This window comes from Verticillium dahliae, genomic scaffold, assembly GCF_000150675.1.
Source record: "Verticillium dahliae VdLs.17 supercont1.24 genomic scaffold, whole genome shotgun sequence".
Classification (NCBI taxonomy): Eukaryota; Fungi; Ascomycota; class Sordariomycetes; order Glomerellales; family Plectosphaerellaceae; genus Verticillium; species Verticillium dahliae.
Window position 1 is genome coordinate 212618 of NW_009276937.1, and position 24074 is coordinate 236691.

Below are 24074 nucleotides of genomic sequence, written 5' to 3' on the forward strand. Positions count from 1 at the left end.
ATCGCGGGATTTCAAGCCTTGCAGCGCGTATTTGAGCCAGGCTGTGCCCGCTGCCAGGAAAAGTTTCAGCCTCTTGTTTCTGACCCCTCACCTTTGTGCGCGCTTCGATCGACCTCCTGTCTCTTATTCCTTGTGCCTCCCATCTCAAACAGTGTCAATCTTCCTGACATGGCTCCCGCAGAGAAGCAGACCGACGACGAAAACGTCGGGAATGCAAAGAGCGATAAAAGACCCGATGTAGGGTCTAGCACTGGAATCGCTGGAGGAGTCTTCTACGGAAGAGATCTCGACCGTACCGGTCTCGCGCGTCGTAGCGCGTCTCAGGGCGACAACGTTGAAGTTGATATTGGCGACAATGGCGAGTGGCACCAAAATGATGGCAAAAGGAAGCAAGTCTTCAAGGGCCGCGCCCTCCTATGGTATGTATGCCGACTGCATCATGTTTGTTCTTGATGGCTAACTGGCCTCGAGGTTGGCTTACCAGTCTATCGGCGTCATCTATGGAGATATTGGTACAAGGTAGGATGACGCGTGGTAGTTGCTGGCTGCAGAACGCAGGTTGACCTGGGAACAGCCCTCTCTACGTCTACTCGTCCGTGTTCACCTCGCCACCCTCAAAGAAGGACATAACCCAAGTACTCTCTCTGATCATCTGGTCCCTGGCCATCATGGTCACCTTCAAATACGTCTTCATCATCCTACGTGCCGACAACGAGGGCGAGGGCGGTACCTTTAGCACCTACTCCCTGCTCACCAGATACGTATGCTATCTAATTGCCTTCTTGACTTGGGTTGCATTTGCTCACACCCAATTCATAGATGAACATCTCGAACCGAGATCCTCGCGAAGAAGTCACCGTCCGCATGGAACGAACATTGACACAGGATGTACGCCCCATGAGTCGCAACATTCGCAAGGTCGTTGAGAACAGCACCATCATTCGAAACTTCCTTAAAGTACTTGGTGCCCTGGGTGTGGCCATGGTCATGGCCGATGGTGTCCTGACGCCGGCTCAATCCGTGCTCGGCGCTATCCAAGGCCTCGCCGTGGTCCAGCCAGACATTGATACTTCGACCATTGTGGGAACCACCTGTGGTATTCTTGTCCTTCTCTTCCTCGTACAACCCCTCGGCACCACCAAGCTGGCGTCGGCTTTCGCACCCATCGTCATCCTGTGGCTCGGAATCAACGGCGGGTTTGGTATTTATAACCTCGTCAAGTACGATTACACAGTCCTCAAGGCATTCAACCCATACTTTGCCATCCAGTTTTTCAAGGACAACAAGAACAGATGGATGGAGGATGTTAGGAGGCGTGCTTCTCTCCTTTACCGGTGTAGAGGCCCTCTTTGCTGATCTGGGAGCCTTCAGCATGCGCGCCATTCAGATCAGCTGGCTCGCCTGGGCCTACCCCTGTCTGCTGCTGGCATACAGTGGTCAAGCGGCGCACATTGCTGAGATGCCTGAGAAGTACTCGAACCCCTTTTTCAACACAGTGCCTCCCGGCATGCTGTACCCCAGCCTGGTGCTCGCAGTCCTCGCAGCCATTGTGGCATCCCAGGCCATCATCACAGCGACGTTCCAGGTAGGTCACCTCATTCACAAGGCACATGTTCATGGTGCAGTGCTAACAGTAAACAGCTCTCAAGCCAGCTCATGAAGCTCTCCTTCTGTCCTCAGATGAAGGTTGTCCACACCTCCCGGAAGTTCCATGGCCAGGTCTACGTGCCCTTCCTCAACTGGCTGCTCATGCTCGGCACCATCCTCGTTACAGCCGTCTACAACAACACCACGAGGCTGGGTCATGCCTACGGCGTCTGCGTCATCTTTGTCACCTTCTTCGACACCATCATGGTGACTCTCGTAGCCCTTTTTGTTTGGGATCTCCCGCTTTGGCTGGTCGCTGTACCTGCACTCGTCTTCGCCACGCACGACGGCCTTTATCTCTCCTCAGCCCTGACAAAGGTGCCCCTCGGCGCTTGGTTCACCCTTTTGCTGTCAGGCATCCTCGCCACCGTCTTTCTTCTCTGGCGCTTTGGCAAGGAAAGGCAGTGGAGCGCCGAGGCCGAGGACCGCTTCGCGCCTAGCAGACTGCTCGTCCGCAACGGCGAGGGCATGCTGGCGCTGACGCCGCGATGGGGCGGCGACGCACTGTCGCCCGTCAGCGGCTTCGTCATCTTCTTCGACAAGACGGGCATCCTGACGCCAAGCGTCTTCACCCACTTTGTCTCAAAGCTCGGCGCCCTGCCGGAGGTATCTGTCTTCTTCCACCTGCACCCCGTCGAAACGCCTTCCGTGCCCGATGCTGAGCGTTATCATGTTTCGAGGTTCTCGAGCGTGCCAGGGTGCTACCGCCTCATCGTTCGTCACGGCTTCATGGACGAGGTCGTCAGCCCGGATCTCAGTGCTCTCATTTATGAACAGGTGCGCAAGTTTGTCGCTCGCCAGGCGCCTGCGTCGGGAGAGCACCCAGGTGCAGAGATCTCGGCTGGCCCTGTCCAGACCACGGCGTCGGAGCTCGCCTTGCTGAAGAGCGCGTACCAGCGCAAGGTGCTGTACGTGGTCGGCGAGGGGCAGATGCGGATTCTAAAGAGTCACAATGTCTTCCGCAGGGTCATGTTGTGGACGTTCTTGTGGATCAGGTCCAACACGCGAGCCAAGGTTGCGAGCTTGAGATTGGCGATGGACAAGGTCGTCGAGGTTGGGTTTGTCAAGGATATCTGACGCGTAAGGTTTCATGATAGCAATAGCTGAGTATGAGACCCTTTTTTTTTTCTTTTTTCTTTTTCCCTTTTTTTTTTTTGGCGTTTCTTGTCATGTGTTCTGGAATGCTTGGCTTCCAGCTGTGTAGTCGCACGTGCGAAGCGTCCCTTTCCACTCTGCTGCCACGGTGTTCTGGCGGTCAGGCCGAGGAGCCCAACTGGAATGACCGGTCCAGCCACGCCCAGCCGCTTCTTTGGCTTCTGTCATGGGAGAACGAATAGAGGAGGGGTACCCCAACCAGGCATTTCAACAGGTCGGCATCCAGTCACTTATTACGAGAGCCTGCTGCGAAGAGTGCTCGCTCCAGGGCACCCCGCTCTGTCTTCTTGGGGCGGAACGGCAGTTCAGGAGAGGGGCATGTCACACACACGACTCGGCTCAGACACGTGGTTCCGTCGTCGACCACATATCGGGTGCGACAGTACTTGGTTCAGGGTTTCGGCGTTCCGTTCTACCTTGATTGACTGACAGGCGCTGATATGACATGGCCAGTGTCTGTCATTCCCCATTAGCCAAGACCTGGCGGGCACCATCATCTGAGATGAAGCTTCCCATTTCAGTATCACTCGCACCATGTTCTGCTTCACGTTCCCTCCTTTTATCTATTCTTCATGTCATGTCGAGAGGATGAATTCTCCACTCAGTTGGTCGGTCGGTCGCTCCCCCGGACCCGAGTCGCCATGCAAACAAGAATGGAGGCCAGTAAACCGCGCAACCTAAAAGGGGGGGGGGAGTTCCGCGTCAGTGTCCGCAGCGCCGCACGAACGGGAAGTCTGGACTCGGAAAAGGAGGTAGCGAGGGGCCCGCTTCTTCAACCCATCACCCACGTACTTGCACAACAGACACCACACCATCTTCTTGGTCTTCTCCTGCTGTCTCTGATTCGCGGCTCCTTGGCGGCTAGTAGGACCGTCTGCACCCAAGGGTCGTCCCGTTGCCGGTTGATGCCCGTCGGCGGGTACGCGGGAGTCGGGGCTTTCGGACGGGAGAGGGGTGACGTAGATTACCACGACCGGCTCGTTAAAGTTGAGGGTGCAATTCTTGACCTCGTTGTGGGTGCTGTTGTCGGGGCCGTTGTTCTGGGTTCGGCAATTGTGCGCCACGTTGTTTGCATAGGTTGAGCAGACACCTGCGGCGGCGAGCAGCTGCCTGATGTCCAATTCGGCGCTCATTACAGCGTGCGAAAAGCCCACGGAGGAATCGGAGGGGGGGCAAAGAAGACACGACCTTGGCTCCGGGGGGGATAACGATGCTGGCAGGCAATGGAACGGTGTACAACGTCAGGCGACAGTCTTCGAGCCGTGCAGGGCGACATCATCACACTGAATCAAAACGCACACGAACCAGTCAAAATCGAAATTCGAACACCATCTCCCTCAGGTGATTGAGCCCTCTTGTTGGGGTAGGTTTTCGAATCAGAGCTTGCGATTTGGCGAGGGGGCCGCATGTTGGAGGCCGCGCCAAGTCCACAAGAACGATTGATGTGTGGGTGGGTGGTGCGGGCGGACATTGCAGCCCGACGACGGCAGGATTCGATCGGCCGATTGAACTTGGACCAAAAGGGCCATGCTCTCTCTCCTCGTTTCTTTTTCCTCTGTCCGGCCGGGTATACCGTCTGCCGTCTGAGGGCATTGAGATCGATCTGGTAAGCGAGATACTGCCGTGCCGAGTTTCGTGTGAGCAACGTCCTGGTAAAAGGGGCTCTCGGATGCCATGATTCAACAAGCACCCCATCGTGTGTGTCAAACATCATGGGACGACCCGCAAGCTTGCATTCCAACATGTGCTCGGCCATGCGGCTTGGGTCGCACTACACTATGCAACCACCATCATGCACTCTGGGCGTTGGCGCCAACAGTAAGGTAGGGAGAGGGAAGAAGCAAGCGGCACATCGGGTTGATAGCTCTGGCAGGCAGGGCGGCGAAGACATGCCTGCAAAGGACAAGACGAACTGCCGTAGATGCCAACTTTGAGCATACCGCCCCCTCTGAGTCGTCTCATCATGATGCCTACCTCTACTTTCATCTTGCTGCCTCTTCTCACAGGGTCATTGTTAATTTTCAGAAGACGTTTGACTTGAGAGCAGCCTTTCGTGTTGTTCTCTTGTCGAACTTCTTCCTGGAGTCCGACCGTCTCCTGCAAATAATGCTTTACATGACAACTGTTACCAGGGCGGATTTCGGCATGTCCGTTCCCACTCCCGCCCTCCTGTGATATTCTAGACCACGAGAGACTATTCGTCGCTGCGGCTGATAGAATACCACACTGGTGGTTCCCCCTGATCTTATCTCGAGCCTTCTTGCGGTGAGGAAAAACTGCTTGACCACACCATCAACGGGACACTTCACCCAATGTCGCGATGACGCCTCGCAACCTTTACCAACGCCTAGGATCCTGATTCGTCCTTCTCGACCTATGATCGCCAGTAAGCCTTGCGCGCCCCAGCTCGGCGTTTCTGCCTCATCCATCCATATGAACGGGTTCGTTGTGAGACTGTCACCCACGACCCTGGACTGAACTGGTTAGCGCCCTTGCTGCTTTTGTTCCGGCTCGATCAGTGCAAGCAAGCACAGCCACAGCTCAGTAAAAGCGTATTGGAAGGGCGACCGTGCATGTACCACAGAGCATGTGTGATGGAAACGGTTCTGCCAAACGGAGCCTTGCTGCAAACAAGCTTGGCTATACCATGATGCCTCTCCAAGCGTCGCTGCCGTGGTTGATCCTGAAAGCTGGGTGGTTGCCGAGACGTGATTGTATACTATGGAGCTGTTTTGGAGGTCTTCTAACTTTGTCGACGATACTGTGCCCTGACATCACCTTACGTTTCGTGCCTCATACATCAGATTTCACATAACATGGGGAAGTCACATGTCCAGGACGCAGCGAAGGAATAACTCTATTCAAACTATCCGAGCAGCTCGTCACTCCAGTTCGATCGTGCCTGCGGTGGTCAGTATTGCACGCGTGCAAGGACAGGTACAAAGAAAAGAAGGAGACCGTCTTACCGGGAGGCTTCGAGGTCGTATCGTAAACAACCCTGGCAATACCGTCGACTTCGTTGATGATCCGCCTGCTGACGGCCTTGAGGAAGCTCCACGAGAATTCGTACGGCTCAGCGCTCATCATGTCCAAGCTGGTCACAGCTCTCAGCACGCAGATGTACCCGTACACCCTTGAATCTCCCTGCACGCCCACGGCTACGGCACAGACCCTAGTTAGCAAAAGTTCTATGTGCAGAAGTGCTTGATATGGCAGCAGTGTTCGAGTAAAAAGGGCAAGATGAATACATACCCTTGTTCGAATCAAGCGCAGCGTAGGCTTGGGTGATCTGTCGTTTATTAGCGTCTCACCCCGAGGACGGCTGGCGTTGTCACGAACCTCGTTGTAGATGCCGGCCTCTTTGATCATTGTCATGAAGATGAAATCGGCCTTCCTCGTGATCTCGACCTTTTCGGCCGTAATATCTCCTATGATGCGCACGCCGAGTCCAGGTCCGGGGAACGGATGCCTCATGATGAGATCCTCGTGGATTCCCAGCTGGCGACCAAAGCTCCTCACCTCGTCCTTGAACCTTTGTAGCAAAATGTTAGCAACCGCGACAACAGGCATCGGCCATGGACTTACAGCTCTCGGAGGGGCTCCAGCAGCTTGAGCTGCGCGTCCTGTTGTTCACGTCAGCCTCAGTCTCCACGAGCCTCGCATCATGCGACCTACGCCGTTTTGCATCCGTGCGGGGAGTCCGCCGGCGTTGTGGTGAGCTGATAGAGTGTTAGTAATGATTAAAGGGCCCCTTTAGTCCTGTCAAGTAGCTTCAGGAACATGGTGCGCATGAGTTTGTGGAGATGGGCACTTATGGAACTCTTGGCGTAAGGGATTAGAAAGGAGTGTTGAAACGTACATTTGATTGTAGCTGACGGGCCCTTGAAGCTGAGGCTCTCGATGAGATCGGCTGCGGGAAGTTTAGCTACTCAAACACCATGATGAGTGAATGGATATCACAACTGACCGTAGAGGGTGCCTTGGAGGAACCATTCGACCTTGCCAGCAAGAGGCGTGTGCTCTGCTTCCTTTTCAATACTAAGGGCGTGGCATCTTAGCTCTTCGCAGTTCTGTGGCCGAGTTTGATGAAATGCTAACTTACCGGAGTGCCTCAATCTCGAAGAGGTCGATGACTATTCGAGTCAGTATAAAGGGCCAGTAGGCTTCCTACAAGTTAACCTACAAGTCCCGCCGATAATCTTGCGCTTGGCCTCCGGTTCCAGAACCCCAGCAAGACGGCTAAGGAAGAGCTCGGACCCATCCACAATCGTGAGGTTAATGCCGAGATGCTCCGCCAAAGATTCTTTGACTTGCGGGCATTCGTTCAGCCGCATCAGGCCTGTAGGGAGAGAATTAGAGAACGATTCCGTGCTTGTTGGAAATGTTGCCTACCGGTGTCCACAAGAATAGCGTGGAATCGGTCGCCAATGGCTTCTTTCATCAGTTTAGCAGCCACGGTACTGTCGACACCGCCAGAGACGGCCCCAATCTACAGGCTGGTAAGCAAGTCGACTCATAGGCTGGACGAGGAACAAAGACATACAACTTGGGCGGAATCTCCAACAAGCTTCCGAATTCGGATAATCTCCTTTTCGGTAAAGTTCTCCATCTCCCAGTCTGCGCGCGCGCCACAGACCTTGAGGGCGAAATTGCTAAGAATTTCGGTACCTCGCGCCGTGTGCGAGATCTCGGGATGGAGCTGGATTCCTGTCGTCCATTCCAATTAGCTACTTCTTTATCGGGTTAGCAACCTGGAAGAACAAACCAAAGATTGGCTTCGACTGATGGGCGATGCCAGCGAACTCAGCGCCCTTCGTGCTTGCGATGGTTACGAAGCCCTCAGGAAGGCGGACCAGCTTATCAAAGTGGCTCATGAAGACTAATGAGTAGTACATGTCAGCTATAGACAAGACCAGAACAGAGTCATTTTCGAATAGGGGTAGACATACCATGCAGCGAATCACCAAGGCCGTCGAACAGTCGGTCGGCATGATCGTTGACCTTGTGGATGGTAAGATCCGTCTCGCCGTACTCTCGCGTAGAACCGCGAGCGACGTTCTGTGCGTCAATACGCCAGGCGAGTTCCTGGCAGCCGTAGCAGATACCCCTTACCGTAGTATTAGCGGACCATATATATCCGTGTCAGGGCTCGGGAGCAGCAACTCACAGGATAGGGACTCCGAGATCAAAGACGGCAGGATCGACATCTGGTGTCTATTAGACAATTGGCTGGATATCAAGGAGGCAAATGACTCACGGGGAGCTCCCTCATCATAAACAGAGGATGGACCTGATAGGGGTTAGAAGGCTGTGCTTGCATCGTAGCTAGGCTCAAGAAAAAAGTGACCGACCTCCGCTGAGGATGATTCCAGCAGGCTTCCAGGTGAGATCTGCAAGCTTGGTGGTGCAGCTGAGCATTTCAGCATAGACTTTAAGCGACCGCAGACGACGCAGGATGAGATGACTGGTCTGAGAGCCGAAATCGAGCACCAAGATGGTCTAGACATTGTACGTCAGTGACGAATGGCAACTGCTGGCTTTAGGATACATACGTCGAAGGTGCTGTGCGGCGCAGCCGCTTCGATGTTGTCGCCCATTGTGAAATCGTTATTGCATCAATTGGTAGAAAGGTGACCTGGAATTATGCGGGCAAGCTGGGCATGGGTGGACTAACTGCAAGACGATGAGATTTTTTTTGTGCTCAGCCTTATCCCACGGTCTCAACCTTTGCCGTGGTGCACATCCCCACAACAGACCCACCAAGAGGATCCACACGAACGCTCGCCACCACTTCGTGCCAGCCACCGTCATCTGGCAGCGACACGACACTTACACTCCAATAGGCTTTTCGTAAGCTGACCGAATGCTAAAAGGTCTTCCCGACATCACACATCAACGAGAACCGGTATAATGCGAGGACAGGCCCAGCGACCAGATCATCTGCCTCTTATGCAACAGACAGCATAAGAAATACACCTCTTCGATTCCTTGCTCTGAAACACGTCAGTATCCGGAATAATCGGCCAGCGTATCTGCGGTCTCCTCTCATTAGCAGCCAAGAACCCGACGGCTGACCGACCATGCATTCACGATGATTCTGGGTGACTGCCTCTATACTACCGGGGAAGCTGTCTCTCGACACCTAGTGCATACGCCACTACGTTGAAGCAAGCCGGCCGTCCCAAATGTTTTAGTTTCCGAACGACGGCCGACGAGGTCCTTAACGGTGATATCTGAGGGTCTGTGGCTATGCTGGCTGGCTAAGCCACCCTACCAGACTCAGGGCCATCCACCCCTGGCTCGGGCTAAAAGCAGCGAGGCTTCGGGACGCATCCAGTCTCAACGGGCCAACGGTAATAATAACTGAGAGGTTCTCGGTGACCCATTGGGAGTAGAAACGCAGGGCCAGCCTGATTCTTCTGCATGCTGGCCAGGCACTGAAAGTCAAGGCCTCACCTCCTTTGCCCAACCATCTCTGACCACATCCAATATCTCTAATCACGAAGACTGGCACACTTGAGCCTTCCACTCTACGAAACAGCCCCCAACTGACACGTGGCGCCTCGTCGCAACCACTACATTGTTCAGCTTGCATGGAGTGTGCACCAGAGGTTGAAGATCTGACCAGAGAGTACCTGGCTCTAACCGGAGAATCTTGAAGCTATCGTCGGTACCCTCACCGCCAGACCGTGGCATTATCGTCACAGCCCCCGAAAGAGGCCCAACTGACGGACTGGTTGCCTCGTGGAGGCATCCATCTCGCTGGGGACATGGCAGAAGTCCTTGGAGTCGTTGCGGCCGCGGCTCAACTGGCCAGCGCCTGTCTGGGTCTTCTAGAGCTCACGGAAAAGATAAAAAGCAGCAGTTCTACGCTGTTGAGATATCAGAATCAGTTTCAAGAGCTACACGCACTTTCACTCTCCATCTCTCAGAATCCTCTTCTTCAGACAGAGGAAGTCTTTTCACATACTCAATCTTTGTTGATCTTCCTCCAACACATCCCTCTCGAACCTCTTCTTCAAAAGGGCTTATTATCGAGAACGTGGGGCTTCATCCGGAAAGACCAGTATCTCTCCGAAACCTCCAACTGCCTTGAACAACGCAAGTCTTCCCTGTCTCTGATCATCAGTGACATACAAGCAAGAGCCATCTACGACATTCGTGCCGATATTAGAGTCCTATCGCATTGCACCACCAGTTTGCCTCTCTACCAAGACCCGTCCGATACGCCTTCGATATCCGACTGTGCCTACAACGACGACACCAAGTCCTTCGCAAGCATGCCGGGCCGATTTTGCAACAAGTCTTCCCGCAAGAACAAATCCCGCTCATCAACCATGTCCAGCTCTCAACAGCAAGAACCTGGGCAAGGATCCCAAGGCTCTCCTTCGGCTCCGACCCTTTCGACAACAGCCTCTCTTGGAGCAACTGCAGCAACTGGGGGCCAGACTCGTGGCAATAACTTGGGGTCCATCGATACCCCCGGCAGTACCGCTCGTTGGACAATGATTCTGGAAGAACGAATGAGGTCTGCAGGCAACTTGAACGCGTATTCCGGAAACACCGTCACCAACGCCAATATGCGGAACGGACATTGTCGGGACTCCAAGGGCTGGGTACCAGGGGGCAATAATGTGTGGTTGAACAACACCGCGATTAACTGTCGCAAGATGGTCAACTATTGCGATACCCCTATTCAGGACGTCAATAGCCCAGATGGTCACGGCCACGCAGCGGCTGCCGGAAGCAGCCAGGCTGCAACGGGGTACTTCAATTTGTACGCGAACAACCATCTTGAAGGCAGGACCGTCAAGGGCGGTGATGAGGACGCTCCGGACAGTTGGATGATGAACGGTTACGTTGAGGACACCCCACCCAAGGATAGCCACGGTAAGGCCAACCAGAATGCGACCCATCCTGAGAAGGATGAGGACAAGTGAAGCAACGGCGTGGAGGGTTTCAACAGACGAGTCAGCTGGCAGTATTTCTTTGCGCGCTTCTCTTTCCGTTTTTGTCTTGAGTTTTCCTTTCCAGTCGTTCGTTTCCTCTCCTGCCTGAAGAATGTGATATGTCCTTCGATCCTTGAAAGCAAATAAAAGTTTTGATTCTTGTCTACTTGGCCATCTTCGAAGGCCCAGGCGCTTCATTCTTGCTAGAAATGACGTGAAAAAGATGATGCAGAGGATGAATCTCATCTACGAGTTTTGAGACTGCTTCTGTACCTCAGCACCCTGTAGCGAACCCGGCGGCGGCTCACACCAAGACTTCCTGGTTTGGGTGCTCTGGGCCTTTGAGGGGACATGCACGCGACGGAGAGAACGCAGCGGACGCGGAGATCGATTCCGGGTGGGTGCTTCTCCACAGAAGTCATACATGGAAGACAATGTTGACGTTGTTAAAAACCTATTCGATCTTGTGCTAACTAGGTAAGGTACCTTAGGCACTTGAAACAACTGGGGTATGCTGTTGCGGTATTGAATTCTGCAGGGGTAGTTCAATAGCTAGAGGTGCCTTGCCTGATATACATTAGCTGCTAGGCCAATCACCAGCAATGATAGTTCCCTTTCGCACCGTGGTCATAAGCAACAAAGTCCTCTGCAACATGTCACTGCCTGCTTACTTGCTACATGATCAGCCGAATTCGACCTCTGTGGCACGTGAATGTCGGCAGTATTCGAGTACTTCTCATAATCAGACTTGAATCCGTATGTGGGCAATGTCCCTTACAGTTGTGAACTGTAGACAGAAAGTTGGATGCGTGCAAGCAGGCACTGTCCAAGGGAGAAATTGGAAAGCATACGGATGGTTTCCAAGGCTTCGAGGTTTCCAAATGAATATGCCGCAATTCGGCGATTAGGTCCCGTGTTGACCTGTCGTCTGTTTTCGCTACCGTCGTCGTTTCTCAAGACCCTACAAAGTACCCATGCACCAAACTAGGTAAGCACGGCTATCCGGCACGTTGACCTAGGTACCTAGACCGTGCATCAAGCCAGTCAACGACGCAGTACAACGCAAAGAACCCAACAGCGGTTTCTTCCCACCAAACCACACCCCCCTCTCGAAACATCGGCGGGGACCGTCTTCAATTCGCCTTCCCGCACAGCCATGTCGGCGCCAATTGCACCAACCCCGAAAAACAGGCCCGGCACCGCCGGAGCCGCCGGGTACGCCTCCCACCCATCCATGGCATTCTCATGCCAGCCATGCGCCCGTCGCAAGGTCAAGTGCGACAAGTCGACACCCCTGTGCTCCAGCTGTCGAAAAGGCAGGCTGGACTGTATCTACGAAGCCCCGGCGCCGCGTGCGCGGAAGCGGAAGCCAGGCGAGGCGGGTGCTGATGACGTTTACGAGAGGCTGGCGCGGTACGAGCGCGTGCTGCGCCGACACGGCTTGCTGGAAGCTGCTGGCGCGTCGCCTGCAGTCGAGAAGGACGAGGAGGCGCTCGAGGACCCGATCTTCCCACTCTGGAATCTCCCGTCTGGGAAGCTTGTTGTCGGTCAAGGGAAATCGAGGTACGTCAACAGCCACCTGTGGCGCAACCTTGGAGACGACGAGATGGAACGCATGGGCGATGAGCATGCCGCTCACCATGACGATGATGACGACGCGGCGGACGAAGAAGATGGGACTGTGGGCATTGTTGAGGGCCCTGCATCTGACCCTTTGACGGGAGCCTTCCTGGGCGGACAGCATCATAATCTCCTCATGCATCACCCGACCCATGCAGAGGCCATGATCTTGTGGGCGGCTTATGTGGACAATGTCGAGCCTCTACTCAAGGTACTGCATATTCCTTCGATGGCCAAGACGATAGACACTCTTTCGAAACAACCGGGACAGGCAAACAAAGCTGACGAATGCCTCGCGTTTGCCGTTTACCACTTTGCGATCGTGTCCATGTCGGACGAAGAATGTCTCCAGAAGCTGGGGTCGACTTCACGCGAGGTCCTGCTTCAGCGCTACAACCAAGCAACACGCCAGGCTCTCGTCAACGCATCTTTCCTCAGCACAACAGCCATGACCGTGTTGCAGGCCCTTGTTCTCCATCTCGTCTGCTGTCGGAATGAGTACGATCCCCACACGTTCTGGATTCTGACTGGCGTCGCGACCCGGATTGCCCAGCGAATGGGTCTGCACCGCGATGGGGAGGTGCAGGGCCTCTCGCCGTTTGACGTACAGATGCGACGACGGCTATTTTTCCAGATTCTCCCGCTCGACGGCGCATCCAGCCGTATGGCGGGAGTGGGCGTGTCGATTCCCGATGACTGGGACACTCGGCAGCCACTCAACATCGACGACGAACAGATCTGGCCGACCATGACGGAAGCGCCAGTAGCACGAGAAGGAGCAACAGAGATGATGTTTTGTCTCGCGCGGTCGTCTCTTGGAACCTTCATCGCGAAGCCAGGCAAATCAGTGGATGCATCAAAGCATCTGGATGACCGAGCCCGCGAGTGGGCGATCAAGCAAGCAGAAAAGGAGGTTGAGGAGCGCTACATTCGCTACTGCGATTTCGTCAACCCGCTTCACATGTTGACCATCAGCTCTGCGCGAGCTGGGATCACGGCCATGAGGCTGCGGATTCGCTTACAAAAGGTTAAGAACCAAAACGCAACGCCTTTGGAGCGCATGGATCTTTTCAGACTTGCACAGAGAATCCTTGACACAGATGCAGCGGTGCTGGCGCATGCTGGCCTAGGCCGATTTCGATGGCACACAAGATGGTTCTTCTTGTGGGGGACGTGGGACTCTCTTGTCTACATTTTGATGACACTGTGGCAGAGATGTGAACTACTTTCGGACCAGGAAAAAGACGACGCCTGGGGCAAGCTGGAAGAGCTATGCCGCAACCATATCGAGCTGGCCCAACCGGAACGAGCGTTGTATCTGTCGTTCGGGCGACTTTTTGTCAGAGCGTGGGATGCTTGCCATGATCCCTTGATCAATTACAAGTCGGAACCAGTTTTTATCTCGACATTGCGATACTATTGTGAGGCTGGCTCTCCGCACGCCTCCAAGAAACAAAAACAGAAGATCGAGAACCCCACATCCGCTGGTTCTAGAAATTCTTCCGAGTCGGTAGACTGGGTCAAGACCACTCATGAGGATGATCCTTCACAGCTTTGTATGATTCATCCGATGGCTGACGCTGATGCTGATAAAGGTTTCGATGAGGCGGACTGGATGCTCTGGGATCAACTCATCCGGGATTACCAGATTCAGAGTCCAACTGGACCAGATGAGAAGGAGGGAAACTCGCTTGAAAAAGGCTTGTGATTGGCCGAATTCTCGGGTCTCAGCGACCGAAAACCGCCCTCGCCCGGACCCGAACCAAGCCGGCCCCACCTGTCGACAAGCGGCCGCGTCGGGGCTCACACATATTTCCCAGCGCAAGTGCATGTGGTCATGAGTTCAGCTATAAAAGAAGTTATCCAGTGCCTGAATGTAAGCTAGACCAGGACCTTCACGACACAACTCTCCAAGCGCTTACCTACTCGAACCTCGCATCCAACACAATGTCTAATCTCCGAGTCCTTATTGTCGGCGCTTCTATTGCCGGACCAACAGCTGCCTACTGGTTCGCCAAGACTGGTGCCACTGTCACCGTTGTTGAACGATTTCCCGAGCTGCGCACCAATGGCCATAATGTCGATATTCGCAACGTCGGCGTCGCTGTCATGCGCAAGATGCCTGGCATGGAAGCCGCAGTACGCGCCAAGAAGATTTCGATGGAAGGCATTTGCTTTGTCCGCGGCAATGGCAGAAAGATCGGCACCATCCAAAGCACAGGAGACCCGGATCAACAGTCCCTCGTCTCCGAGTACGAGATCTACCGTGGTGATCTCGCCCGTATTCTCTATGACCTGACCAAGGAAGACGACAGAATCACGTACGTCTTCGGTGAACAGGTTACCTCGATTCAGCAATACGATAACAACCAAGCCCCCGTTCATGTCGAATTTGCCAACGGGCGTCCCGCTGCCGTGTTTGATCTGGTTGTTGCCTGTGATGGCGCAAACTCCAGGACTCGCGCTTTGGGTCTCGGCTGTGGCGTGCGGGACCATGTACAGTCAACGAACTGCTTTGCCAGTTACTTCTCGATACGAGGTCACTTGAATCAAAGCGAAACGATAGCTCAGTCTTACAGTGCCGTCGGCGGCCGCTTCGTCGGCCTGGGTCCAGGTTCATCAGGAACGACGCGGGGGGCGCTGTTGTCATTTCACCCTCAGGATGGATCCGATGTTACCAAATCCTTTCGAGAGGTTCAGGATCGAGGCGTGGATGCCGTTAAAGAGTTTGTAGCCAAGCACTTTGGCGGTGCTGGATGGCGCTGTGACGAGATAGTGAAGGGCATGCTGGAGGCAGACGACTTCTATGCCTCGGAAATTGTGCAGGTACGCACACCCAGCCTGCATCGGGGCCACTTCGCACTGGTGGGCGACGCAGGGTACGGCTCCGGGGCGACAGGAGTTGGGACGAGCCTCGCCATGGCGGGTGCGTACGTTCTCGCGGGCGAGATCAGCAGGCACGCAGGCGATCTGCCGAGCGGGTTGCGGGCGTATGAGCAACGGATGCGGCCCATAGTCGAGGACCTACAGAAAATATCGCCACTCGTCCCGGCATTTCTGGCGCCGCAGACGGCATGGGGCTTGTGGGTGCGGAATCTGGTACTCGCATTCGTATGCTGGTCGGGCACACTGGAATTTGCGCAGCGTCATCTCGCAGGAGCATTTGCCAATGGGGACAAGCACACTCTCCCGAATTACGAATGGGCGGACTGAGAAGCGTTTGGCAAGTGCTATCTCTGGTATCGTTAGGATCGTTGGCATTGTCGAGAGAGCTTCGAGGTGGATTCTCACGAATTCTGAAACCACAAGTACATGCAGAGAATATCGTATCCAAGCTTGATATCAGAGAATTCTTACAAGATGCGCATCATAAGGTAGTCACACGAGGTCACCCAGGCGAGGCAGGTACGATGAGGCATGGCCAGATGATTCATGGTCCTACCTGGTTGAGGTGAGGCAGGTTCAAGACAGGCGTGAGGCAGGCGCAAGGAATGCATGGTCTGCCTACACGGTACCTACCTTAGCTACCTAGGTACCTAAGGTAGGTGCCTAGGTAGGCAGGTCAAGTAAGTAGGCCGGCAAGTACGGGTCTGGGCTCTTGCTGAGTTGTGTGTGTCAAACTTGAGGTCAGGACGAGAGGAGAGCAGGACTTTGGCAGAGTGCCATAGGCGCTGCCAAGGCCATATTCTTTGTCTGATTTCGACCTTTAAACCTCCTCACAGCAGCAACACAACCCGCAGTCTGAGGGCTGAGACATTCCCGACCAACCAAAAATCTCCTGCCATGCTTCCAAACTTCCATGCTGCGCACGACTCGTCGCAAAGGTCGATCAGCAGCACTGCCCATTCTGCGGTTACATTTGGTTGATCTACCAGATCTTCCTTGGGAGCAGCAGCTCTTCCGGGTCTCGATCTCCAGCTTGCCGGATCACCCAAATTAGCAGTCCCACGTTGTCTTGGATGGAATGGAACTCCGAACCTTATCACTGGACGGCAAGACAAGAATAGATGAATCACTCGCGCTCGTTTTCTTCATTCAGCGCATCATCTGACCCAGGCCATCGGATTCCCTCTGCGTCATTCGACATCTATATCCGATCATTGTCTGAAGCCCCCCGTCGAGACCAAACCGACGCGCCCCAGTTCAGACGCGTCTGTGCCAAGCTGCCATTACCTCAATTGCACGACCGGCTGTTCGTCAGCCTCCCGCGATGGACAATTCTTGTCAGGTCAACAAACTGGGCGCCAGCAGGAGGACGAGAGCTTCGGCCGATTGAATTGTCCGCAGTGGCATCACATCCGCTGCCCGCGACCTGGACCTGCCGAATATGCTCCAGCGCCGTGTCTTGGAATGTCTTAGTATTCGTCGACCAGGCGCTACAGGGCTGGCAGGGTACCTAGTTGATCTGACGTGTTGCAGTTCTGAGACGCCCAAGGTTCCGATCCACGACCCCCTCTGTAATGCTGCACTGGTCCTTCTGAAACGCCATCCCATCGTTCGCCTCCGAATGCCGTGCCACGTCTTCCAAATACTCCATCCGCATGAATGCAGCACCGCCAGCTGGCCTTCACCGACAGACGCAGGAGGCGTCAGAAACAGAACAATGGCTCGTGACAGTTCTCGGCATGGGCGACCGGCGGCCACCTGAGGGCTCAATGGGCCTACCGTGGAACATTTCCAAACGGCGCTGGCCAACGTGAAAGGAGGCTCACGTCGCATCCTGTGGGCTGCAGTGCAACTGCAACCTCACCCTCACATCTCCCGCTCTTGCCATCTGCTGGTTCATCGGACGAAGCTCCGTCCAATCTCCCCCGGCTACCATGTACATCCCATATGCCTGTCCCACCAACCTTGCCCACTTGCCGCACAGTCGCTGACGTCGGCGCCTGGAACCGAGTCCAGAACCTGTTCACAGGCGATACGATCATTCCGTGTCCACAGCGACGCCATTATTTGCTGATTGAGCAGGCCTGCCCTCTCTCATCGTTCGATAGATGAGCTTGTATGGGAAGATTGCTGCAGCCTGCAGGCTGACTCCTGACACCCTGCAGCAGATGAACCTAGTGGACCTCTTGCCCATTTCACCTCATTATCACGGCGATCGCTAAGCCAGTTCCACGCTCTGTACTGTGAGGTGTGGGTGGACTAGCCGCCTCCTTCAATCTTAATGGCGCAGCCGCCACATTCAACCGCTGGCCGCCCATCTGCCGCCAACCGCTCTTGTGCCTTCTGTCGCCCTTCTGGAATGGTGGAAGACCAGAAGCACTGGAACACGCCGCGCGCAGGCCGTTGCCCAAGCACCTACCAACGGCGTTTTGCGAACGCGCACGGGAGAAACGAACGAGGAGGGGACATACATGGTCTGGCATCGCGTCGCCCCTTCGCCCCGAAAACAAAATTGCCGTTCTCTTCTGACAGCCACAAGACCCTGTCAGTCTGACACAATTCCCCTCCACCCGCCCTGCGAAGATTGGCGAGCTCATGATTCCTTTCGGCCAGGGCCCCCTGCACGACGTGACTCTGGGGTCGTTCCCTGATGCTGATCAAAGTCCCAGTCTTCCCACTCCATCAACCTCAAACAAGCGGTACCTCTGGCGAGCTTGCGAGTCAAGCCGGCAAGCAAGCCTTCCCCATCCTTGGTCGTGGAGATCCTCTAGCCACTTGCCACTCTGCCTCGGAGGGGCAATTGGTTGCCAGCGCCGAAATGAAGAAATCAAAAGACTTGTCAGCAAAGAAAAAACAGGGCCCTACGTCCGTCGTCAATCCCGGTCCAGCCACAGGACCCTGCCAACTTGGACATTGCCAATCCCCTCTTTGTTGATGACAGCTGCCATTTCTCCAGGTTTTGATGAAGTTCCCTCTTCTCTACCTTTCTTTCGCTCGAACGTGATTATTGACCTCGGCGGAGATCACAGCACACCCACACCACACCACCCTGAGGCGCTTGTCGGCTGGCAGGCATCGCGCGACACTGCTTGATATTAAGGATGTTCAAGTTCGTCAATCGTTCCAGATCTGTGAAGGGGGTGACGGCGCACGGCCGCGAGGGCCCCGTCCGGGATGACCAGCACCTTGTGTCAAGTTTCCAGTCTCCCCGGCACAAAGCCGACTTCAGTCAAAACGAGGAGAGGCCCTCGGCACCGATCCCCTCGCCAGCTCCATCTTGGGATGCTGGTCGCTCTCACCTTCAACTGCCTTCGCCTCGCCCCTCGCTTCATCCCCGGTCACCTACGATGCCTGATCGGCCAAGCACAAGCTCTGGACCCGGTCCAGCTCCCTCATTCACCTCCGGCAGCAGCATCAAGGACTTTGACAGACGAAAGTCAAAGACAACAGACGACCTTCACGTCCTGACACAGACCTCCAGCCGCGGAACGTACAAGTCATATCATATACCCATAAGGGGGAAACCTCCATCACCAAAAGAGAGCATCCGTGACCCCTCGCCCACGCGGACCATTCTTGTCAGGACTCAGACGCCAGATTCGGTCGACAGCAACAAGGGCATCATCACTATTGGCATGGCAATAGGCAGTCCGACTCACCCGCCTGCACCATCATATCCTGACTGGCCGCCATCAGCGACGGTCGAACCTGCCACATTTTCCCCAGCAATGGACCCAGAACCAGCGGCGGCGGCGATACCTCAGAGGTCCAAATCACAAAGATGGAAACTGTTTGGACGGTCCAAGAGCAAGAGGCAGAAGCCTGACACAACACCAACTCTACCAAATCCACCACAGTCCGGTGGACTGGATCGAAGTAACACCGAGCGCAAGGCGCCTAAGCACACGCCAATCATCGTCAGGTCCATGACTGAGCCTGCCGTAGAGGGACAGGCAAACTTAAACAATCCGGCAGTCGATACACGAAGCAGGTACGCTGAGATTCCGGTACCCAAGCTGGACAAAGCTACGAGTCCGTTCTTGGACGTTGAAATTCCAGATATCAAGATGGAGCGGTACAGTGTCATGTTCGGCAATCTGCTGCAGAACAACACCTCATCCTCCTCCGCGCTTCTTGCCAGGAGACAAGCGACGCTGGACAAGCTGCGAACGATCAACGACAGGATCATTCAAGAGGAAGAATCCAAGGGCCGCACGCTTGGTCGTAGAGCCACATCGCCGAACCATCACGCACGATCGCCGTCGCTCTCCCTCTTCCCGCCGCCTCCATCGGGCAACAGCCTTGCACGCTCCAACACTGACGCACCGACCCCTAGTTCGCCTCGTTTCCGAGCAAGCACTATGCCCTCCGGTCTACCAGCGCACCCCAAGGAGAACGTCGTGTCTCATAAGCAGAACAGTAACACCAGGCCACAACAACCTCGGTCAACGTCGCTCAATCAAACAGCGCAGCATGTCCCCCGTAGGCCCACAGCCTCAGAGCAACGGCAGGATTCCGCCCAGCTCGAGGCTCCAGCTCATGGGTTCTACTTTGGCCCAAATAGCTCCAGCCTGATTCTTGACTCCCCAACGGAAGAGGAGTCCGGCTTTCGTATCAAAGAACAGCTGCGGCCCGCGATCCAGGAGCCAGCGTGGGAAATGATCACGCCCACACCATTGAGCATCAAGAAGGTCTCGACGCCCGCACAAGACTCGCGCTCGCCGTCGCCACGTACAACGCACACCAAGACTCCGTCCGACGACTCGATCGACGACACGGCACTCAATGCTGCTGTCGAAATCTCCATTGCCCGCCAAATCAGCATTTCTCACTCTCAGCGTAAAATGCTTCGTACTGGCACAGGCATCGGTGCCGGCCGCAGGCCTCGCCCAGCGGCCCGTGAGCCCCGTGAAGGTAGTTTGCCCACTGTGGAAGGCAGTGAGAGGCTCGCAGCCACCAAGATGGCAACGCCGACGCTCATTACACCGCCACCCATTCCCCTCGGCGGGTCGCCGCTGGCACAGCATCGCAAGAGCGAACGAATCATCGTGGAAGGCGTTTGATCGGGGCGTACGGCAAGCATTGGGATATTTCTTCAAAACTTCATTCTTCAACAGGGGACGGCTTGGGGCGCCGCATTGGCCATGCATATTTTCGTTTGTTCAAACCATGAAGCGAGGGTTTTTTTTTTTTTGTTTGGCCAGGCGGCCGATGAGTCTGCGACTCATGGGGTTTTGGCATTTCATTTGTCGCATTTTTCTGCCGTAGCATTACGATTGGAGGGACCCGATTGGGATGGGAACAAAATTTTGCGACCTTGAAGGAAGCATTGATACCACTGAAGCGAGGGATGGGGTTTGGTGTTTTTTCATTATCAGCTGGCGGTGACCGGCACTCTAGAGACTGAAGCGAATTCTTGCCGACATCCACTCGATGCTCCATTGGTGCCTTGCGAGATGTTACTTTCGCTGACAAGTGCTTTCATTGTCGCTTGTCATATCATGAGGAAGATATTGAAGGGAAAAGACGTGTGACCTGTCAAACGCCAGGAATATAATAACCGACTCAGGTCAACCATGGGAGAGATTAGGGGCATTTTCGTCCGTAATTCCGTCTCATTAACTACTTTATCACACAGGTGGGTGCTGGCAACGAGATTGATTCAGGTGACTCCGGACGTACCACGATCTGCTCCTGTTTGCAGCAAAGGAACTGACCACGCTGATCATGGGCGCGAAGACGTTTCTCTCGCACACGGTACACCGTTCATCTAGCCCCCGAGTCTCCTAACGCAATCCGAAGGCAAGAGGACAGGGTTTCAACTCGATAATTCCTCGTGTCATGGCGCGTAACGCATCTTCATAAGCGCCATGGAAATCGCTGGCATGAAGTGAAAAAAGCGTTGAAATGGTCAAATCATGGCTACCTGGCATGTGAACTGTATAAAAACGAGCGTCTCTTCCCCTCTCCTCCTGGAACAATGAGTTGCAAACGCTAGACATGGGACCGCGGCCCGTCTCCTCCCCCTCCCTTGCCCCTCGGGATGTGTCCGTTCTCGCCTGAACACACTGATTACGGCCCTCGGCGATCTCTACATCAGCACGCAGCATGAGTTCTGCTTCTTGGCTTGTTCTATCGTTGTTCAGTTAGTCGAGTGCCTCACATATGCGAAATGTACAAGACGAGTAGCCCCCGTGGAGAAGCTGTTGAGAGGTAGGGGGGAACGCACGGTAAAACATTTTGCTCTGGGAGCTCAGGCCATCGCTCTTGGCGACGAGGTCATCAATCTTCTCGCCGCGCTGCAGGACGGACTCGATGGTCTTGTGCAGGACAATCTTGGTCTCGTCGAGCTCCTTCTGGATCTTGAGGATGCTGTCGGCCTGCTGGGGGTCCTGGTACTTGGACAGGTAGTCCTTGAGCTCGGGGAAGGCGAGGGTCGGGTTGCCGGCGGACCAGGTGGAGCGGGGGTGCTTGGCCAGGAATTCGTCGACGCTGTCTTTCCGTCAGGCTTGTCCTTCTTCGCGGCCGTGGAACTTGGGGGAGGGGGGCAACGTACACCTTGGAGAGGAGCTGGTGGGCTACGAGGCTGGGGTATTGGTGGTCGGAGATGATGCTGTGCGAGAGGCGTCAGGTCGGGTTGACATTCAGGGGGTTAGGAGACGGGGGGATGGGCACGCACATGCCGCAGATGCCCTCGCTGCGGCCGAGAGCGTGGAAGGTGTAGTCCTGCTCTTCGACGGACTGGCGCTGGCCGGGGGCGGTGCGCTCGGCGATCGTCTTGGAGAAGAGGGTCATGAATTCGCCATAGCTGAGGAGGTGAAGGAGAGGGGCACAATGGTCAGCCGGACAGGCGGTCGGTGTCGGGTCAGGGTTGGGCGTACTTGTTCTTTGTGAATCGCGAGTAGGCGGACAACTCCTTCTCGCTGACGAGCTCGTGCGCCGGCTTCTCTTGGTTGCGGATGACCTGGGGAAAGGGGGGTGAGGATCAGTCGGTTGTCGTCGGGGTCGGCAGAGGTCTGCGAGAGGCCTGGCGGCAGTGGGATCGAGGGGTCGGACTTACGCCGATGTAGTGAAGCTTCATGGTCTGGAGAGCGGTTAGACTGCGTGCGCTGGCTTGTGGGGGAAATAACTTGGGGGGGCGGGGAGAGACGTAAGACGTACGGCGACTGTATGCTGGTTTGGGGGTCTGGGTTGCGATCGAGGAGGATGTTGGAGGCGTTATCCATCGACCTGCGACCAGGCCGTGGCCGTGACGTTTGGGTTTCTTGGTTTTGCGGCCAGGAGTGCATTGGCATTAATCATGCACTATTTGTGGCTAGCGTCCTTGCCGCTCTTACTTGGGCCAGCCTCCGCTCAGCCAGGCGAAGCACTTGATGATCGAGTTCTTGAACTCACAACCTTGGGAATCTGCGGACTGTTTCAAAGTATTTAAGCTTGCGTATGGCCAGACTGTGTCAACGAAATGGGAAGAAATAATTCTCGTGGTCTGCTCACACGGTGCTCACACACAAATCGGCTGGAAAATGCAATCCGCCATGGGCATCCAAAACGGCCTGCAGCAGTTGCTCATGCACCTTCAAATGAATGAATCGGCTGCCAATTACTCTCTGTCCGATGTGGTCATTGTATCTTTAGAACTCGCAGTGTCTCGGAGATGCAGGCGGGCTATTATGCTCGACAAGGGATATCAGCCTGTGATCAGGGAGCTCGGCATTGCATCCATTGACACACGACAGATCTTTGATCAGCCTGCTGAGTGTATGCCAGCGTCAACCAAAAGACGGATCAAAACTCAGCAATTTTCAACATTGAACGCGTCGAAAGACTTCGAAGACTGCGATGTAACCAATTTCGGGGAGTGTGAATTCCCTGAGACGTTGCATGTTCTTCCGGAGGAGCTCATTCCCATCGTCGCACGTGCAGTACGCATCCAGGGAGACGATCGTGTGATGGCGGAAACTGGTGCGAGCACCCTGCGCCAAATCATTGTTGTCGGCCACTCAATTGCTGGCGATCTGGCCATCTTGAAGAGACTCGGTTTCAACATGCACAAGGAGAAAAACATCGTGGCTATATTGGACATGTATGGCCTCAGCAAAGAGATCCTCACAGTCGCATCGTTGCCGGCATTGTGAAGCTCACGTGGCTCGTGGGGGCAGCTCAGTGCTGTCAAGACCTGAAGCTAATACCTAAGACAGGTGGAAGTCGATTGGGTGCTCCCTCGGAGCACACGTGGTTGAAACTTGATTTTAGGAAGCAAATAGCTTTCAAGTGAATAACAACTCTTATGTGTTCACAAGGTCAACTCTTATTTGAGGCCACCAGTAAGCATTGATGCTGTCTTTGGCACAGGTAGGTAATGTCGATAGCAGATCGGACGATGGAGGGGATATAACATCCTTGGTAGTCGGATTCACCAGTATGGATCTCGTTTTCGGAGACCAAGCGCCCTACCGATGAGATGTCCTGATCACCGACGCCTCAGCATTGCTTGCGAAGTTGCCGTTTTTTTTTTCAGCCAAAATAACTTCCATCTCCCCAACGATTTCCACGGCTCACCCGTAACATCCCTCTTGGCCATGATCAGGTCAGGTCAAGTTGGTCCTAAAGCAGCGAGGCTCTGGAAGTGATCTAGGGGCTTTGGCGGACGCCGACCCACTTTGTCTGCTCATCACATGCCCCTGGCTGTAGCGGTCAGTGCAGGTGGGGTACCGTTGCCAAACAGATGAGTCCTCCAAACAGATGCCTGCCAGGCTGCCAGACGTCGGCATCGATGTGGCGATTACAGGTGTGGCTAGTGCTGAGCTCCGCTATGAG

General features: G+C 54.8%; 9 protein-coding genes across 9 annotated transcripts; 6 read left to right on the forward strand and 3 right to left on the reverse strand.

Moving 5' to 3' along the window:
* Positions 1-168: 168 nt before the first annotated feature.
* Positions 169-2724, forward strand: VDAG_08941 (potassium transporter 1; the record flags this gene model as incomplete). Its single annotated transcript, XM_009656744.1, has 6 exons — positions 169-419; positions 472-519; positions 575-761; positions 820-1305; positions 1388-1585; positions 1642-2724. The coding sequence occupies 6 exons, from the start codon at positions 169-171 to the stop codon at positions 2722-2724; spliced, it is 2253 nt and encodes a 750-aa protein (XP_009655039.1).
* A 780-nt stretch (positions 2725-3504) lies between these two features.
* VDAG_08942 (uncharacterized protein) lies at positions 3505-3935 on the reverse strand (the record flags this gene model as incomplete). Its single annotated transcript, XM_009656745.1, has 2 exons — positions 3505-3541; positions 3595-3935. The coding sequence occupies 2 exons, from the start codon at positions 3933-3935 to the stop codon at positions 3505-3507; spliced, it is 378 nt and encodes a 125-aa protein (XP_009655040.1).
* A 1711-nt stretch (positions 3936-5646) lies between these two features.
* VDAG_08943 (GMP synthase) lies at positions 5647-8434 on the reverse strand. The gene is made up of 18 exons (XM_009656746.1): positions 8355-8434; positions 8154-8301; positions 8060-8092; positions 7970-8009; positions 7752-7909; positions 7568-7681; positions 7346-7509; positions 7195-7291; positions 6986-7141; positions 6905-6935; positions 6770-6840; positions 6662-6712; positions 6478-6521; positions 6388-6425; positions 6142-6334; positions 6055-6091; positions 5769-5960; positions 5647-5704 (listed from the first exon to the last, which is right to left on the reverse strand). Exons 1-18 carry the CDS (start codon positions 8397-8399, stop codon positions 5685-5687), a joined length of 1632 nt encoding a protein of 543 aa, XP_009655041.1. The 5' UTR covers positions 8400-8434; the 3' UTR covers positions 5647-5684.
* Positions 8435-9572: 1138 nt separating this feature from the next.
* Positions 9573-10742, forward strand: VDAG_08944 (uncharacterized protein; the record flags this gene model as incomplete). The annotated part of the gene is made up of 1 exon (XM_009656747.1): positions 9573-10742. One exon carries the CDS (start codon positions 9573-9575, stop codon positions 10740-10742), a length of 1170 nt encoding a protein of 389 aa, XP_009655042.1.
* Positions 10743-11985: 1243 nt separating this feature from the next.
* On the forward strand, positions 11986-14045 carry VDAG_08945 (C6 transcription factor domain-containing protein; the record flags this gene model as incomplete). The annotated part of the gene is made up of 2 exons (XM_009656748.1): positions 11986-13927; positions 13978-14045. 2 exons carry the CDS (start codon positions 11986-11988, stop codon positions 14043-14045), a joined length of 2010 nt encoding a protein of 669 aa, XP_009655043.1.
* A 273-nt stretch (positions 14046-14318) lies between these two features.
* VDAG_08946 (oxidoreductase) lies at positions 14319-15584 on the forward strand (the record flags this gene model as incomplete). Its single annotated transcript, XM_009656749.1, has 1 exon — positions 14319-15584. One exon carries the CDS (start codon positions 14319-14321, stop codon positions 15582-15584), a length of 1266 nt encoding a protein of 421 aa, XP_009655044.1.
* A 2774-nt stretch (positions 15585-18358) lies between these two features.
* On the forward strand, positions 18359-20320 carry VDAG_08947 (uncharacterized protein; the record flags this gene model as incomplete). The annotated part of the gene is made up of 1 exon (XM_009656750.1): positions 18359-20320. One exon carries the CDS (start codon positions 18359-18361, stop codon positions 20318-20320), a length of 1962 nt encoding a protein of 653 aa, XP_009655045.1.
* A 980-nt stretch (positions 20321-21300) lies between these two features.
* Positions 21301-22466, reverse strand: VDAG_08948 (synaptobrevin). The gene is made up of 7 exons (XM_009656751.1): positions 22419-22466; positions 22318-22341; positions 22139-22221; positions 21937-22065; positions 21814-21870; positions 21487-21749; positions 21301-21389 (listed from the first exon to the last, which is right to left on the reverse strand). The coding sequence occupies exons 2-7, from the start codon at positions 22336-22338 to the stop codon at positions 21349-21351; spliced, it is 594 nt and encodes a 197-aa protein (XP_009655046.1). The 5' UTR covers positions 22339-22341; positions 22419-22466; the 3' UTR covers positions 21301-21348.
* A 326-nt stretch (positions 22467-22792) lies between these two features.
* VDAG_08949 (uncharacterized protein) lies at positions 22793-23392 on the forward strand (the record flags this gene model as incomplete). Its single annotated transcript, XM_009656752.1, has 1 exon — positions 22793-23392. The coding sequence occupies one exon, from the start codon at positions 22793-22795 to the stop codon at positions 23390-23392; it is 600 nt and encodes a 199-aa protein (XP_009655047.1).
* Positions 23393-24074: the final 682 nt, after the last annotated feature.

Excerpts from the sequence above, each read along its gene's own strand:
- VDAG_08943 (XM_009656746.1), bottom strand. The coding sequence starts at position 8,399 with ATGGGCGACAACATCGAAGCGGCTGCGCCGCACAGCACCTTCGAC. Across the intron at positions 6,713-6,769 it reads CCTCCAAGGCACCCTCTACG|CCGATCTCATCGAGAGCCTC; the intron begins GTCAGTTGTGAT and ends AACTTCCCGCAG. Across the intron at positions 6,092-6,141 it reads AGGCCGGCATCTACAACGAG|ATCACCCAAGCCTACGCTGC; the intron begins GTTCGTGACAAC and ends AATAAACGACAG.
- VDAG_08948 (XM_009656751.1), bottom strand. The coding sequence starts at position 22,338 with ATGAAGCTTCACTACATCGGC. Across the intron at positions 22,222-22,317 it reads TGAAGCTTCACTACATCGGC|GTCATCCGCAACCAAGAGAA; the intron begins GTAAGTCCGACC and ends CCCTTTCCCCAG. Across the intron at positions 21,871-21,936 it reads AGCGAGGGCATCTGCGGCAT|CATCATCTCCGACCACCAAT; the intron begins GTGCGTGCCCAT and ends CCTCTCGCACAG.